We start from the raw sequence: 18,161 nt of genomic DNA, 5'->3' as shown, positions 1-18,161 counted from the left end.
CCACTTCACTCCAAATGCCACATCATTCTTACATGTCATCGAAACATCCACCATGTGAACTGACATAATCATGGAGTGGTGAGACACATATAGGCATGTATGTCATGTCAACAACCTACCCTTCCATGTAGTTACCATGTCATCACCACCCATGCACGGATGCATCCATTCATAGTTTTTGCATGCTTATATTTTTTTGAAAAGAAACCTACATATTTAATTTATAGATAAATCTATGCTATTAAAAAATAGTTTTTTTATTAATGTTATGCACACAAGTGCACACACACACACACGCACACGCACACGCACACATAAATATATAATTTCAAGGTATACTTTATTATTCTTATAATTTAAAAATAGTATTTTTAAATTAGAGCTATAAATCAGTATTTATTCTTTTATTTTAAACTTCTACAAATCTAATGAAATTACGAATTTTAGTTCAAAAAATAAAAATATATATAATATTAAAAACTAATGAAAGATTTTGTGTAATTTTTTAAAGAAATTATACACAGGCCAATGCAAAGGCAGACACACCTTCCCTTACCACCATGTTTCGGATCAAGCGGCCGTTTGGTATCACGATACATAGCTCCTCCATGTACACAGAGAACTTCCTCTGAGCTCCTCCTTTTATTTTGAAAACAAGTTCATGGACATTATTGTGCAATGACCTCCTCATTAACTCCCAAAGCACTGAAGAAAGACCAAATACAACAGCAGACAAGACATCCCCACTTGATAGGTTAGCTGCCGGATCCTTCATTTCAGAGACTGAACCACAAAAGTTGTACCATGTGTGGCACCAGACTGACGTTTTGGGCTCTCACTATAAAAGAAGAACGGGACTGACAAATCCAAATGAGGGAATCAGAACCAATATATTGACCAACACTGCCAAGATATCTCCTGTGGCATCTTACTATCAGATTAAACCCATACCTTCACAACCCAATACTAAAAATAATCGATGCCATGGTCACCAACCAGCAACTTGTAATCATCCAAAGTCACTTGGATACTATAATGTACAGAACTCAAAAACCACCACTTTAGATCCAAGCCAAAGAGCTGCGATCATTAGCCGTATGAGGCCGTCCTCGCGTTGGTGTTGGTGGTCTTTGCACATTCAGCTGCTGAAAGTTTTTTAATCAAGCATGGAATATAATGAAAATCGTCTCAAAAGATTCACCATCATCCTTGGTAATAGCTCAAAATACCCTCCTACATTATCATTGGTGATCTCAAAACAAGAACAAAGGGTGTTTGTGTGTGTATGTGTAGGTAGATACCTGCACGTGTTTTGGTATTTTTCTCAGGGAAGAGGGATTATTTATTTATTTATTTTTGGGAGGGGGTTGGGGGGGGGATTGATGTTACTCTTAAGAGCACACGTTAGTAAAGATGAAGTGTTTTTTACCTGCATCCAAGTCTCCTCAGTAAATCCATCCGCAGGCAATTCTTGAGACCCCACAATAGGGGGAATAGGATGAATAAGCTTTGGCACAACCACCAAATCTCTACCCAAAACAAGCAGTGCTCCCGCATTGTTGGCAGTTCCTGAACGAAAGGTATCGAAGTTGGCTAACAATTTATCCACGCAACGGATGTTGAAATATAACAAAAGCAGCTATCAAAAGCTTCTACTTACCACAGTAATTGGTAGCAGAAAAGAGTGTTATTAGATGGCCTTGAGCAAAACGCTCAAATCCATCCATCACACACTCGTGAGCCCTCACAATCAACTGCAAGTTGTTATTCTTACAAAAAGCAATCACGCGATCTGGCTGTAGACAGAATACAATAATAGATTATAAATACAAGTTAAAAAGAAGGGACCAAGTACCTTTTTAAAGTGAGTACTGCTAGATGATTGTTTCCCTAGTAAAGCAGATTTTATACACACCCCAAATGTGACCAAGCCAGGACCTCGGGCATTTGGCCGGAGCCCTTCAACGCTATCATTTTCTGTTGGGTCAGACCTGATAAAAAAAGTGATTCAGTTCCTTGCAGCATCTCCCAAAACAGGATGACAAAGGCTAGCACTAACGAGCAAGTATGTTACCATAGAAGATCCATTAGAACAACAGATCCACCATCCATGGTAATTGGTCGCTGTAAGCTCTCAATTTGAGATACATAGTTGATTGATCTACCAATCCCACCATGCATGCAAATGATTCGTTGCTCTATCAGTGCTGCTAGAGGCAGCCAGTTGAAGAGCTGATTGAAACGATGCCATGCCCATATGCCATCTCTCTCACCCTGTTTGTATAAGAATCCATCCACCAAGAGACACAAAAGAGCTCAATATAACATCTGTTTCATACCCAAAGACCATTGCATAATTCAAGTAAAGCTAAAGTAGGTGGCTTAATGAAATACCATTCGCTCAATGCATTCAATGCGAAATCCAAAAAGGGCATTGATGTCAGCTGCTTCATGATTACCACGAATCAGATGTACATGCTCAGGGTGCTCAATCTGCCATGAGACATCCAATGAGATAACGGAGCACTCTTTACAACTTCCTTTAACAGCAGTGGATAGTCTTACCTTCAAAGCTAGTAGCAAAGTGATTGTTTCCAAGCTATGCTGCCCCCTGTCCACATAGTCCCCTAAAAAAAGGTAGTCAATATACCTGGAATAGGGACCACTGGTTAAATGTCCATGCATGGGAGGTGTGAGAGTGGTCGATCTTCAAAAAAAGCAAGTTGTTCAAAAGAGCTCACGTTATATCCCCTGCTGTAGAGGGGTGCCCATACTCATCAAAAAGCCGCATCAAGTCTCCAAATTGACCATGCAAATCTCCGAAAATTTTTAGAGGTGCTCGTAGCTTCAATACTGTAGGCTCCCGTTGAAAAATTTGTTGAACTGTGTCACAGAGCTCTGCAACATCATTGGCATCTAAAAAGAATTGCCGCCTAACAGGGGGTTTCCAACAACGGGGCAATAACAAGTGAGAGATTATCTGCAAGTCCAAGGCAGAGAAATTATACATTCATTTCTGCAAAGTCGATCCTTAACCACTCAAAGAAACAAAAAGAGGTATGGTGGGCACCTTCTTATGCAAGCCCCTAGTGGACATCTGCCTGTCCAGTAACCGTCTTGCAGCAATACCACTATCTGCAGTTCCATAGCTTACTCGGCGACCCTCATTCTCAAACTGATCTAGAGAGAGCTGTCTGACCAAGCCCCCTAAGGCCCCCCCAGGCTCCTGAGCAACCACCACCTGGTACAATCACCAAATTTATTGAGTTCACAAGCAAGCAGCTGAGGATTGTCGAGCTATCTGGCCCACGCAAGTTTTGAGGGAAAATTACCGCTCTATGGTGCAATCGCACATCTGAATTGGGGGACAATGTGCCATTTGATGGCAGTCCTAATGCCTCATCTCCATTGGTGTCAACAATTGGAGCACTTTCTGCTTCATCCATTGACTGATCTGCTTCGCCCTCTGTCTTAGTTGCTGCTGCTTTGGCTGTTGCATTTGCATATGTTGCCCTCATTGCCTCAGCTTCAGCAATGGATGCCTTCAACAATTCTTCCTCCCCTCTTGCCAACCTTAAAAGAAACCACAATTTGGATAAGTTACACTAGCTAGGTCATCCATCGTGCTCACATCAGTCAATGGGTTAGTGGAACAAGGACAAGGAAGATGAGGCAGGCACAAACCTCTCAGCTCTGTCAGCACTCTGGTCCATTGGAAGAGCTCCATTAATAAGGGGTACCCCTGGAGCTGCCATTGTAATTTCCTTATTGGTGTCTGGCACAACCTGGCTATCTTGCACAGAAGTCCTTGAAAAGGGCAATACTGTTGCACTCTCTACTTCTGGTGGGTCTTCAGCTACTTGAAGATCACCTAGCAGGAATTCTGCAGAAATAGTAGGATAACAGACTTCAAACGTGATTTTCAAGACAACCAAAGTTTTAGTGCAAGTTACATATTCTTATACCTATGCACTTGAGATCTTGCTTAGAATCAGTATATACTCGAGTTATACTCAAGCACAACAAAAGTGCGAGTTTAGGGTAGTCGGTTGCATGTGCCATAGAACTCCACACTAGATTTCTCGCTTACACCATGCAAATGTAAGAGGGCAGCTAGATATCATTCTAGCCAAGCATCCGACAAAATACAGACCCTCATCTGTCACCAGGCAATGACATAACTTACATTCTTTGCAAGTGCTTCTCAAATGAAGACAAGCCCGACTTGTTTTCGAGAACAGATAACTAAAAACAATGACTCATGCGTTGGGGGATTTGTGTGAATAAATGTCCTTTTTTTCCCCTAACTGGCCTTAGTTAGGCCCAAGATCCTCCCATAGTTACCAATTTTTCACCATCCGTAGGCGGTTCTTATCCACCCATAGGCGATGCCACCGAGGAAGCACAATGTGGGGTTTTGAACCCAGTAGACAGATATTGGTAAACCATGAATAGAGTTTCTATCACTTCTCAGAAGATAAAAAGTCAAACCATAATGAAGGCAAGCACTAAAAAACTTGGGCGGATGTGTGTGAGCTTCAAACAGGTTATCGCCAAATTCGGATAAGAGAAGAGGATGTTTACAGACGGCGAATAAGGTATGGGCATTATGAGTTCCTGGTATTGCAGCAACTTTCCAACAGATCATGAACGGTCATTATCATCTAAATCTAAGAAAGTTTATTGTTATTTTTCTTGATGTGAATAGTAATACTCTTAAAGAGCATACATAGCATCTCAAGATTACTTTAACAATCCTAAGAGGTCGTTATGCTAAAATGAGTAAATACGAGTTCTTTCAAAAAAAGAATTGCTATCCTTGGGCCATATCAGCACAGTTGATGGTATTCCAATCAATCCCAAGAAAATTATTGAATGGCCTATTATGGGCTTTGTTCAATTCTTTCAAACTTTCATACAAAAAAAGACAAACTCAAGATGTTGGCAAGGACAAGTCGAGTCCAATGGATCAAACAGCATCGAAATCAGAGCACTCTAGCATGTTCCACAGGCACGTGTATGCAAAACCAATCGTGGTCCGATAGGAGAGTGCCCACACGTATGCCCACCATGCCACCCTTAACGCATGCCCACTCATCTACATAGAAGCGGTCCAAGCCGGCCACTTACGCCCCTGCTAATGTCTTCTGAGCTCGAAAAGATAACACTCTTTGAAGGATGGCCGAAGATGGGGAGGTGCCATGCATCCTTAGGATCCTTCATTAGTTAAAAATCAAACAGCCAACAAAGGCTACATGAACATAATAAGTGCCTTCAAAAGAGGTGAAGCTAATAGCTGGGGCTCCATGGCCGGCCACTCTTGGAGGGAAACTATCATATAAACGGGCGGGGAGCGCCCGAGCGCCGGACGCAGGGGGGGGGGGGGTGCAGGCAGGTGTAAAGCCAAACAGGAGGCTTGCAATGCCAAGTGATCTCGCCATCCCGATCAAGGAGGAAAGGACCCTGGCCCCATGTCTGTAGAAAAGCCTCTAACTGCCTATGCATGCGATCCGAACCTCCTTGAAGCTCCCCCCACTGGCCACTGAGGATATGAATGATAATATCAGTCCAAATGGAGCGGATGGACTCAGTTTTTTTTTTCTTTTTTTTGCTGAGGAGGAGGAGGAAGCGGGCGGGCGGGCGGGCGGGGCAAAGAGAATGTCCTTGATGGTCTCGCTACATTGGGCCCGCAATATAATGCTGCTGATGATCTCCCAACTCTGATGATAGGTCAAGAGAAGGAACTGCATCTCCCGTGATAAGATAGTCAGAGAGCGTTGCCGTCTTGCTACCTCCTTGTAGAAGAGGGCGGGGCTGACCTCTGTCACCCAGGCAACTTCCCTCCGCACCGCTGTGTAGAGGCGAACAATCCTCTGCCAAACCTGTTGCGCTCTAGGACAGCCCCAAAGGCAATGCTGTTGCGACTCCAGGGGGTGGCTACAACACCCAAATCATCCACTGGGTGCCGTCCTATCACATGCATTTGAATCTTGTGACCCATCCTCGCCGTGTAGTGAAAGAAGCCAAAGCCATAGCCGCCAAGAGCTGTCATGGGCCACCTTGGTCAGGAGGGTCAATGTGCCTTTGATGATCATAAAAGCCAAGAATCCTCACCGGAGTACCCCTCCTACCCACAACAGCGGTGAGGGTAGTGGGATTCCACGACCCCAAGTGGAGGTTGCCAACCGGCATGGTGACCCTGGCTCCACGAGAACCACCCCCTGGCTGAGTTTTAGTGGGACGCAGGAAAGTGGGTCACAGCAAGCGCTCCTTCCAAGGTGGTACTAATGGGTTGTATGCACTAGGAAAAAGGGGTGCACATACAATGGAAGGCAGACTGATTGACATTTGATATGAAAGGAGAGCTACAAAATACCAACATCCTCCTCCAGGTCCTAGATTATCCAGGCAAGGTCTGGGAACAATTGCACATGGCCTCTTTTGAACCACGCAGGGCTTATGATTTATTGCGGAAATATTGTTAGTATGACCTACTCGCAATATTGTTAGTATTCTTGCTTCTACATTTAAGATCAATTTTGCCAAAAAAATTGGATACACAGTTAACTACGAGTTCAGCAAATTATCCTAAAACAAATTGGCAAACAAAAGGGGTTTATCAGATCCTTGAGCACATGCTTTGTTAGGAAGCAGCCCTTTTAGAATCAATTCATGTTTTTTCTATGAATATCAACCTAAAGCTAGGTGGACTACTTGTTTACCGAACATTAAAGTGAAATCGGCCTTAACAACAAGAGATTATGTAACTTGTGAGAAAACCTTTGCACAGTGCACGCATCTTATTATAGAGCTAAATTTGGTTGGGTATTTCTGAGTCTGTGTGTGTGTATCCATCATCTACATGTACCCCTGTCTATGTCTATGTGTGAACAATCCTTATATATGTGTGTGAACAACTTCTTATAGCCACTAGAGTGTTTGTATATGTAAGCAGTGATGTCATTAGTTTAGCCAAGCGTCACTGCCCCATGAGTAGAGTGTTGAGAAAGATAAGGCATTCAGCCTATAAAAGCATTGTACTTTGTGAACTTAAGCACATCAATACAAGCATTACATTGTATGGTGCAATTATTATCCCTCTCTTCAGTTTGTTACGTCCCTCACTTTCTCTTTTACTATACTAATCACCATGTTCATAATGCCAAAATCAAGAAGTGGTGATAGTCTTGTCTCTAACAAGAAATTTGTTCAGTTAGAACGTTTGTTTTTCATGAAAAAATCTGGAATATCCTGGAAGGCTGCTCTGAAACACACGTTCCTAAGATGCTCATCAAATGAAAAGATAGATTTCAGGTAGATACCTCATGGCAATCAACAGAATCTCTCAGGAAGAATTTCTTATGAATAACTTCTTTGTTTGAAGGGACTTCTCAGTTTAAGCAAGGAAATATATTATGTGCCCAATAGACTCGATTCCCATTATGATGAGTGTCACAAGCGATGCTTCTTAGACATGATGTTATTTATCACTAAGAGATGATCCCACGTATGAATGCAGAATATACCAGACTGCATGAATGGACCAAGCAAATCACTGGCCAAATTACACTTGATGTCAATAACTCTTCAAGACGATTGTTTTGAGAGCACTTCCAGTGTTGGCCAATTCATTCAACGCAGAGCAGCGTTTGAAAAGTGTTAACCAGTCTTGACTTGAGTTGACGAACTCTAAAATAGGGTTCCATCAATGTTTGACCAAGATGTGACAATAAAGGACTTGCTTATGACAATTTTCAGTTCGAGAAGGCACAATCATTTAAGCCGCCTGCATGCCCCCCACCCATCAGGTAGGTTCCCTCTGAGAGCGGCTAGCCATGGAGGGAACCACTCTCCCCAGTTCCTAGTTTGCATCTTAAGAGGATTCTGGGCATGTACATTTAGCCTATGGCTGTCTGTTCCCTGGTCAATAGAACCATGGCCCCTGCCAAGAAGTACTTGAAGGTCACACAAAGCTCCCACCAATGCCAAAATGGGGTACACTATGCCAGACCTCTCTAAGGTATATCCCACCCAAAAGATCACTCCCTCAACTGCCTCCATAACCACTACAGTAAAGGGGATAAAAAGCAAGGTGTGATAGCATCTCTACCTGCACCGTCTGCATGAGTTTCAATTCTTTGATTTATTTGCTTGTGAATTAGTTATGTTGTCGAATGAGTCTCTAGATATGGAATAAAGAGATTAAGGTTGCTTAAGATAGAGATAAAGTGACCTTAAGATTAAGGACACCCTTCTCTCAGCTGCATCATTGGGTGGTTGTGTGTGCACCCGTGCGTCCTCTCAGCTATGTCACTGGGCAGTTGTGCATGGTCCCCTCCTTCAACCCTTCGTGTCAAATTGTGCATCACATGTTGACTACTCTGCATGAAATACATAGATGAAACGGCTTCAACTGATTCCAAATTGCGCCTTGACAAGCTTGACATTCAAAAACCTCACCTGCTTCACTGCCTTACATCCAATAAGACCTGATCACAATTAGCTGCCTAATTCATAACAAAAAGGGTTGCTCTTCATGAATAGCAGTTGCCTTTTTTGACAATTCTCAGTAGACCTTTCATGCTTTACCAGTGTTGGGGCATGCAGACCTTCCCACAAAGAAATTGGGCTCACATCACATCACACTACAAAGGATAATAATATTTTCCAAAGAATGAAATTTTGGCATGTAGGATATGATGAAATTACCTCCTCTAAGCCCACCATAGAGGTATACCTTACTGCCAACAGCTGCTGCTGCATGACGGCAACGCCTTGTGGATTCCACATATGCATCTGCATCTGAATTTGTTCTACTTATTCTTGGACTTGTGACTACTCCATTATAATCAAGCCAGATAGCAGCATTTGTGTCCAAAACTGCAGGTAAATATAGATTATTAGAATCGACCCTCATTTTGGCACCGCCAAATTGACCTCGTAGCCAAACATGTTCAAGCCCATTAACTTTCCCAGAGCTTTGACTTCCCTTGCTAATTTATGGAGCAAAATGTTCTCTTTCAAAGCACTTTATGTATTGCTTCATCAAATCAAAAAAACTGCAAAATTTATTGGAGTGATAGCAGGAAGAGAGAGGACCCAATGGAAGGAGAAAGAGGGAGAAAGAGAAGGGGAGGGGATTGGGAGCGTTGGGGGTTGTGTTGAACATTTATGTCATCAACAAAAATGCAAAATAAAAATCGGTGCACCAGCAGCGCTTGCAGCTCCCTCGACCATCCTGCCCCCTCGGAGCGTACCTCCAGTGACATGAAGCCTCAAGTGCACAAAAACCTATACTCCCAAATCATTACAAGTCACCACTTTAGAAATGTATTAATTTTACCTTCAGCAATCCATCAAAGTGCAGAAACGTGCATTTAACAAGGGAAATGCAAACTTAAGATTATGACACATACAGCTGCATGCTGGTACCGTGGTGAAGGAGCAACTCCAGGGGCACGAGCCCATTCCCATCTCCCATCCCGATGTTTGATTAAGGCAAAAGCACTGTCAAGAGGCTGCAAAATGTACAAATTTATAATAAAAACTCATCGCCACCGAGACAAAGTACTCGAGTTTATAAAGCACATTACCCAGACAAGAAAGACGATATTTTATAGCAGGAAAAAACATGAAAGAAAGAAGAGGAGGTTATCTGGCTGGGCAAAATGCATGGCTCTAGATAGCAACAGCATCAACTAACAACAACAGGTTGGCAAGTTGGGCCTTGCATCTTACAATTAAACCTTGCAAGTACATCAGGGACCCCAAGTTTACATACCATACCACTGGCATCTCTCCCACCACAAAGCAGAAGTAAACCATCTGCACGTGCACTTGCTGTTGCATACCTGCAAGCATGCATTGTTGCTTAGTTCAAAAACCAAGCAAAATCAAAACTAAGGAGTCCTGAGTGGACAAACAAAATTCAAGGCACATTTCAAATATGTCAATGATGGAAACCACACAACTAGCTATTAGATTGTGTATACAACTTAATAAGCAAAGAATGTACGAAATCCAGAAGATATTACATGCATGAAGGTAAGGAGTCCCCTTCTGGTTCAAGTTTCTTCCATTCATAAGGTTTGGTTACTGTGTCCAAGGACCAGGCATCAGAAAGATACTTTTTCCCTGCAACAAAGAAAACAAAAACTCATATTATGGGAGCCTCACATTACAAACTCTCAGTCAGGACACAAAAGACAGCTATGAGGTGCTCACAAACTCACCATCATTTCCACCGACGGCAACAAGAAATCTTTGTTGAACTAGTGCCATGACATGCCCATACCTGGGTCCTGGGCCCGGCCCCTGAACCACCACCCTAATAACATGGAGAAAAGCAAGAACAGTCAATAGTACAGTCATTTTGTACCCGCTCTTTCCAAATTTCGAACTAATAAAGACCTATGCCACTTTGGTTTCGTATGAGTCAAGTCAAGAACATGCAAATCTTCTGTCGAATGTCCAGCAGGTCCAATGCCTCCCTGTCATGCAATTGAACCAAATTCAGCTAGACAGCCATAAGCTCACAAGGTACTTTCTGGACTAATAAAGAGGAACATCTAACTCACCTGTGTCACAACCATTGTGCCAACCACAGTTGTAGCGTGCGCTGCACGTGGAGAAGGCGGTTCTCCAGCAGGATGCAACCTTCAAGCAAGCCATTTAATATGTGAACCTTAGGAACGCCAACCATGACCATTTGGTTTTCCCCAAACACTAAGAGGAGCATACAGAGCATCTAGGACACGTATTGAAACCGTGGAAAAAAATGAGTACATCAACAACAAAAAGTATTTGTTCTTTCTAGAGGAGGTTTCGTGTTTGGAACATATGACTGGTTAGACCAATTTCTTTGGATACAGCCAAGGTAAGGTAGACCGTATGGTTGGGTCTTGCTATCGATGTACAAAGAAACCATGCCATCACTTCCACTGGAATCACGAATCCTTCAAGGTGCCATGTAGTCCACACCTCACAAATACATAGGCACCTTCAACTTTCATGTATTTTCTATTTGTGGGCATTTGGTTTTTCTGTTTGGTGAGATGGATCCAAGCCAATTGAAAGCAAGAACAACACCAGGATTTGGCTTTGTAGGCATTTGGTTTTTCCCTACCTACCCATTGTTTGGTGAGATGGATCCAAGCCAAGTGAAAGCAAGAACAACACCAGGATTTTAAGACATAGAGGAGTTGCTTACAGTGGCAAGAACAAAGCACATTTTCCATCAAGATTGTTACCATCAACACTAAAAGAAACATTTTTTCCAAATTTAAGACTTGAAGATGGAACTGGATTTGAAGATAGAACTACTTGGGCAAAGCATCAAAAGCATCTGTTTGAAGATAGGCCAGATCTCAAACCTTAGATGTCACCATTTGGCTGCCCATGTGGACTTTCCCTGTTTTGTGCCAAGGAGCTTCATGTGAGGCAAAGACTCATGTCACCTATGGGAGGCCAGGGAGCTTCATGTCAACCGTAGTATGGCCACGACGTGGAAGGGATCCCAGTTTTAGACTTTTTATTGAAATAATTCCGTGCTCGGGAAGCCTTGCTATCTACAAGCTCCAAGAACGGGTGTCACGTACACCAATGCACTGTGGTACACAGTGACAAACTGGCTCATCAACAGTGAAAGAATCATGTACAAGAGTAGTACCTTTTAGGATATATTTGGCGTATGCCATGGCCCAGTCCAGGACATGTCTGGCACCAGCTACGTAGGTCAATCTCCCAGCCATAGAGGTCAGTGTCAGGTCAGTCCTCTTAACCCACTATGGAGAATTCAGCAAGTGTTCATCATTTAGATGCATGTAGATGTCAGCCATAGTAGTAGGATGCATGTAAGCTTTAGTTGCATTTGCATGTAGAAGGGGCCAGCCCAAGGCAGCCCCAAAAGGTGGGCAAGCCTTGCAAGGGGTAGCCAAACCCCTAGCCATGCACAATGGCCAGTCGACAGCCTCTCTTGAGGGCTATTATGCAGTCGGCTAGGTCCTTTTAGGGCTTGGGCCCCAGTCGGCCAGGTCAGGCAGCCAGCCGACCAGGCAATTAATGCCATGATGCACCAGTCGTGGACATTTACTGCTGGCCGACAGGCTGTAGGGGCAGCCGACTTGCATTCCTGAGCCATATAAATATGCAAGACATGTTCAGTCCCAAAATCAGCAGATACAAATCAGAGATTATCATCAGAAGTCAAGCATGTATGCCTAGGCTCTTGCCTGTGCATACCTACAGCCATTCTTGTGTGTTCAGCCCAAGGCAAAGAAGCTCAGTCTCTTCAGGATTATTCAGCACACCTATTCTCAGTCTCGGGCCGGTGTATTTCTCTCGAAGATAGCTTCACAGTCGCCTAAAGCTTATGCACAGTTCTGCCCAGCGTTTGGTTGCTTTGTCCTTGTGTTTGGCGGTCAGTCAGTCAATTTGTCCGCTCAGTCTCGTGGACACGGTTCAGCTTGTATACAGTTCTCCAGAAGAAGAAATAAAGCAAATACTTTTGCTTGTAGAGAGAAGGGGGGGGGGGGGGGGTGTTTTCAGTGGGTAATTTAGGACCCCATCTGGTGTCGTCTCTACTACATCTCTTTTCAGATTAATGAACGTTGTTTTAAAGGATTGCTAAAGACTCACTAAACACAAGTTTAAAGAAAGGCTTTGTTTGTTTCACACGGTCCTAGCTCGATGCATGCTACATTGGTATCAGAGCTTGGGACGTGATTCAACCAAACAACCTAGGGTGAGGGCATCCTGTGGATGGTAAAGTCGAGATCAGGAAAAACCACTCGCCCATCCACAATGGCATCAAGCTCCGAAGACATCACTAAAGAAGAAGAGCCATTCAAAGAAATGCTTCCGCAAAAAGAAGGCGAAGACAACCAAAAGCTAAAGGAGCTTGGTTGTACATCTCACTTCTAGCTACCTCTGTTCGACAACTTTGGTACCAAATTGCAACTGTCCAGTGCATTCCATCCCCAGATCGATAGCCAAACCAAGATTTACAATCAGTTGGCTTTTGATGTGCTTAAAGCGTACTACCATGATCAACAGTCGAAGTAGGAGCTTCATCTCCCATTGGTAAAGGCGATTCTCAATGACAACTCACTCATCCAGTGTTGGCAGAACTCCATACGAGGCAACCTTTGGTCGAAGATTTTCATGCCCTCTCACGAGGATGATCTCTCCTTCCTTGGAAGCCAACAAGACGACAGAAACTTTTTCAGCCATCATTAAGTCCGTCAAAGAGCATCTTACCAAAGCTCAAGAGGCTCACACTAAACAGGCAAGCAAGTCACGAAGAGACATCAACTTTAAAGAAGGTGAATGGGTATATTTAAGGATCTGTCAGAATATGCAGCGGAGATGAAGATAAGATCTGAAAACACCTAGAGCAAGTGCACAACAGAAAAACGCAGAAATGAAGAGAGAGAGAGAGAGAGAGAGAGAGAGAGAGAAGCGTATAACTCTGCTATATACACAAGAGAAATTCCGGATACAATGATGAGAAGTGTGGGGGGGCAAGGGGCCATTTTATTGTCAGAATACGCAGCGGAGATGATGACCAAAACTGGGAACACGAGAGCAAAAACGCAGGCAGAAAAACAGCACAAGAGAGAGACAGATGTAGGCGTGTAACTCTGCTCTATATACACAAGAAGATCCCGAGGAATGATACAAATGAGGTATGGGGGCTGAGGACCTATATATACCTCCCTAGAGGGCAGTCGGCCAGCATAAAGAAAAGCCCACGACTGATAAAAAAGGTCCACGATTGCATAAATGCAGTCGGCCAGCAATTTGGTGCCCACGACTGATCAAAAAACAGTCGGCCAGCAACAAGAGTGCCCACGACTGATAAACACCCAGTCGGCCAGCACTGTACTGCTCTTGGCACCCTCTGGCAGCCCTCCCAAGCCTCAGAAAAAATGGGAAAAATAGGGGAAAAATGCGGAGAGTGGGGAAAAATGGGAAAACACCTCATAAGGGCGGGCACACCCACAACAAAGGCCCTGGTGTATAAAACTGGACAGGAGATGACTTCTAACACCCCCTCTCAGCTCCTGGCTGTGTAACCAACCACAGGGAGCTGGGGTGCCGCCTGAGCAAATCCAGAGAGAGCGACTTCGTGAAGAGGTCCACCGTGCTGTCCTCCGTCGAACAGAACTCTAGCAAGATGTCATCAGCAACGATCTGTTCACGAACAAAGTGCCTCGGGATGACCATGGGTTCCTCCGGTGGAAGCCCAAACCTGCAATGTAACCTCCTCCTGCTCCGTAAAATTGCTCCTGGGCCATAAGTAGATCCCCTCGTGTCCGGATCTCCTCCCCAAACCGAGTCACTCCAACCGTGGAGTCGGACTCCATCCAACAATCCCCCTCCTGTGTACAAGAGTCCATGATCCTTCGCATGCTGCAAAAACCACAGGAAACGCAATCCTGCCTCACAAAGAGACATCTGCAACCAAGAGCTCAACTGCCTCATCAGGAAGCTCCCATCCAATCCGGTGTCCATCAACCAGATCAATGAACCATACAGCTTCTGAGTCATAGAGACATCACACTGCTCACAAGGATCAACACCTGTTACGGTGCATAAACAAGTCCAGGAAACCTGATGAAACCTGTCAACCACCCCCTCTGAATCCGGAACCACAAAGCCTGGAGAAAACACCTCCTTCTGCAAGTAATCACCTGCTACCTGCCTGGCTTTCCGAAAGGTCCCCGTGGAAAGAACATCCTCAACTACTGGAAGTTCTATGTCCCGAACACTACGAGACATCAGAGCATAAGTGACCTGTTCAGCTTCCTCTGACTCACGAAACAAGAACTACCAACCTCAGTACTGGAAAGTTCCTGCCAACTGCTGCCATCTACTGGCAAGCTATCCACCACCTGGTCTCGAAAAGCCCGCACCTGCAGCGTATCCACACTTGAGTAGCCATTACCAGACTGCCACTCATCACAATCCGGAGGACCTGGGAGAGAGAGTGCTGAAAGCCTGTAGACTCCATTCTCCACTCCACCTTCCCAAACCACTTGGCCTGTTGCTTTGTCCCGGAGAGCAACAAAATGCTCATCAAACTCCACCCGTACGCCAGTCTTGCAAACCTGATGCACTGACAACAGATGAAAACCAAGTGCCGGAACATACAACACTTGGGAGGAATGCTTCCCTCCTCTGCCATCGGGAACTATCTCCATCCTGCCCTCACTGTGAACTGGGATAGTGGATGTATCACCAGTAAGAATATGACCAGAAAGCCTGCAGAGATCCTGTAAACCAGAACGGGAAGGAGTCATGTGCCTGGAAGCACCACTATCGAGAATCCACTCCCGAGAAAATGAAGCATCAGTGTACATCACCTCCAGGTGCACAAAAGCCGGAGTCTTCATGATTGTTGAGGAGTCTTCACCCTTCTCAGTCTTCCGCTTGGGACACTGCCTCCAGTAGTGGCCTTTCTCGCCACAATCATTACAAGTCCTCTCTGCCTTCAGTTTCTCGCGGTCAGCGTCGGACTTCTTCTCATAAGACTTCTCCGATGAAGCCTTCCCTTTGCCCGAGTTACGGCCGTTCGACCGTTGGCCAGTTAAGGCCTCCGAACCTCCACCCTGAGGAGGGTTCGTAAATCGTTCCTCCTGGTCTAGGACCATGGGCACAAGCTCCTCCCATGTGACGGTGCTGAGCCTGCCACTGGTAATCAACGAGGAGTAAAATGCTAAGTACGAAGAGGGCAGATGTGACAGCAACGTTATGGCCATGTCCTCTGACGATATCTCCTTCCCAGCCTGGAGAACTTCCTGCTGAAGAGCCTGCAGCTTGTTAATATGCTCCCGCATCGTCGACGACTTTGCAGGGCTCATAACCCGCATCTGTACTTCCAAGGAAATCCTCTTCATGGGCGATACCCTGTTGTAAAGTGAGGCCAAATGCTGCCATATACCTCTGGCCAGCGTCATGTGCTTTACATGATTGATTACCTGTGGTGTGCAGTTGAGGAAAATAAACGAACGGACCCTGGCGTTGACACGATCCCACATCTGTGTCTGGGCCTCCCGGTCCTTTCGGGTTGACGGTAACTCCCCTTCCTCTACTTCCGGCCGTGGAACACCAACAACGACGAAATCGGCGAGGTCGTACGACTCCACAACAGATTCCATCCATAAGCTTTATCCCTTAGAAAAATTGAGATTTATCAGTCATAGCAGCGGAGCTATGGCAAAATTTTTATAAAAATTATGCAGCCCTCCCAAGCCTCAGAAAAAATGGGAAAAATAGGGGAAAAATGCGGAGAGTGGGGAAAAATGGGAAAACACCTCATAAGGGCGGGCACACCCACAACAAAGGCCCTGGTGTATAAAACTGGACAGGAGATGACTTCTAACATTTATATGGCCCTAGATGACCATTCGGCTTGCTGAAAAACAGCCGACAGCCACCAGACCCGTCGGCCAGCATCTAGAACAGCCAACAGGCACAGGACAGCCTCCCACACCAAGGAAAAATGGGGAAAAAATATGGAGAGTGGGGAAAAATGAGAAAACACCTAAATCGGGAGGGCACACCCACAACAGGGGCCCTGGTGTAAATATACAGACAGGAGATGACTGCTAACACCCCCTCTCAGCTGCTGGATGTGGAACCAACCCCAGTGGGCTGGAGTACCGCCGGAGCATAGCCTGAGGTAGAGACTTCGTGAAGAGGTCCGCCGCATTGTCCTCCGTCGAACTTTAAAGAAGCAAGATGTCACCAGCCAAGATCTTCTCACAAACAAAGTGATATTGTATCTCTATGTGCTTGGTCCAAGCATGGAAGACCGGGTTCCAAGCAATAGCGATACAGCTCTAGTTATCGCACTGGATGACTGTGGGCTCCTTCTGTGGAAACCCAATCTCGCCAAGCAACCTCCGCAGCCACACAACCTCGCAAGCAGCACCACAAGCAGCCCGGTACTCTGCCTCTGTCGATGACAAGGCAATAATTGGCTGCCTCTTACTGCTCTATGAAACCGCTCCTGAGCTGAGGGAAAAACTGTAGCCTAATGTGGAACTCCTCGTGTCTGGATCTCCTCCCCAATCTGAGTCACTCCATCCTTGGAGTCTGACTCCATCCATCAATCCCCCTCTTGTGTAAAAGAGTCCAAGATCCTTCGTACCCTACAGATACCGCAAGATCCACAATCCTGCGTCCCAATGAGACTTCAACTGCTTCTGCATGAATGAGCTCAATAGCCCCACAGAAAAGCTCAAGTCCAATTTGGTGTTCAGCAACCAGATCAATGAACCAACCAACTTCCAGTACAGAGAGGCATCAACTAGCTCACAAGGATCATTCACTATCAGCTTCGTGTTCGGGTCCATCGGCGACGTGATAGGCTTGCAGTTCTCCATCCCAAAGGCCTCAAGCAACTCATGAACATACCGTTGCTGAGAGACAAAAAAACCCCTCTGGGTCTGCTAGATCTCCAATTCCTAGAAGAAGTGGAGTGCCTAAGTCGGTCATCGCAAACTCCTTTGACAAGGCAGCCTTCGTCATTCTAATGTGCTCCACATGACCGCCGGTGAGAATGAGGTCATCCACATAAAGGATGATTAACGTGACCATGCTGCATTCCCGAAAGAGATATAGGTTGGGATGTCCAACCAATCTCTGAAATCCAGTCTGGAGAAAGAAGGAATCAATCTTCTGTTTCCAAGCCCTGGGAACCTGTTTAAGACCATACAAGGCCTTCCTCAACCTGTAAACCATAACCTTTGATCCTGGAACCTCAAAACCTGGAGGCTGCTCAACATACACCTCCTCCCGCAGGTCACCATTAAGGAACGCAGATTTGACATCCATTTGATATACGGGTCACCGCTGAGAAGAAGCAAGGGCAAGAACGGTTCGAATTGTGGTCATCCTCGCTGTCGGTGCAAAGGTATCCTCATAGTCAATGCCTAGCCGCTGAGCATAACCCTTAGCCACAAGTCTGGCTTTGTGTTTGTCCACTGACCCATTTGACGCATACTTGGTCTTAAAGACCCACTTGACACCAATGACTGACCATTTTGACGGCCTCGGTACCCCAACTCCCAAGTGTTGTTCTTCTCAATGGCATCCAATTCCACCTGCATGGCTTTCCTCCAAGTATCTTGTGCAAGGGCTTCCTTGACGGAAGT

General features: G+C 45.1%; 1 protein-coding gene across 9 annotated transcripts in view; it reads right to left on the bottom strand.

The window, feature by feature from the left end:
• Window positions 1–441: 441 nt before the first annotated feature.
• Window positions 442–18,161, bottom strand: part of LOC147627807 (serine/threonine-protein phosphatase BSL3-like) — a 39,886-nt gene continuing 22,166 nt past the window's right edge. For 2 of the 9 annotated variants that reach the window (XM_086814778.1, XM_086814781.1), the window contains 19 exons: window positions 10,578–10,656; window positions 10,411–10,490; window positions 10,233–10,327; window positions 10,035–10,134; window positions 9,782–9,851; window positions 9,417–9,518; window positions 9,210–9,291; window positions 8,710–8,880; window positions 3,685–3,883; window positions 3,333–3,573; window positions 3,071–3,241; window positions 2,742–2,980; window positions 2,566–2,650; window positions 2,395–2,493; window positions 2,075–2,274; window positions 1,916–1,991; window positions 1,661–1,796; window positions 1,430–1,569; window positions 442–1,145 (listed from right to left, as the gene is read on the bottom strand). In XM_086814778.1, coding sequence (XP_086670904.1) covers window positions 1,062–1,145; window positions 1,430–1,569; window positions 1,661–1,796; window positions 1,916–1,991; window positions 2,075–2,274; window positions 2,395–2,493; window positions 2,566–2,650; window positions 2,742–2,980; window positions 3,071–3,241; window positions 3,333–3,573; window positions 3,685–3,883; window positions 8,710–8,880; window positions 9,210–9,291; window positions 9,417–9,518; window positions 9,782–9,851; window positions 10,035–10,134; window positions 10,233–10,327; window positions 10,411–10,490; window positions 10,578–10,656 — 2,449 coding nt within the window. In that variant the 3' untranslated portion in view covers window positions 442–1,061. The remainder of the gene's footprint in view (window positions 1,146–1,429; window positions 1,570–1,660; window positions 1,797–1,915; window positions 1,992–2,074; window positions 2,275–2,394; window positions 2,494–2,565; window positions 2,651–2,741; window positions 2,981–3,070; window positions 3,242–3,332; window positions 3,574–3,684; window positions 3,884–8,709; window positions 8,881–9,209; window positions 9,292–9,416; window positions 9,519–9,781; window positions 9,852–10,034; window positions 10,135–10,232; window positions 10,328–10,410; window positions 10,491–10,577; window positions 10,657–18,161) is intronic. The other 7 variants (XM_086814780.1, XM_086814779.1, XR_015268331.1 and 4 more) reach the window with 6 other exon arrangements.

This window comes from Cibotium barometz, chromosome 20, assembly GCF_041138505.1.
Source record: "Cibotium barometz isolate CiBa-2024 chromosome 20, ASM4113850v1, whole genome shotgun sequence".
Lineage (NCBI taxonomy): Eukaryota > Viridiplantae > Streptophyta > Polypodiopsida > Cyatheales > Cibotiaceae > Cibotium > Cibotium barometz.
Note: the sequence above shows the minus strand (reverse complement) of the source record. Positions and strands in the feature narration are given on the sequence as shown.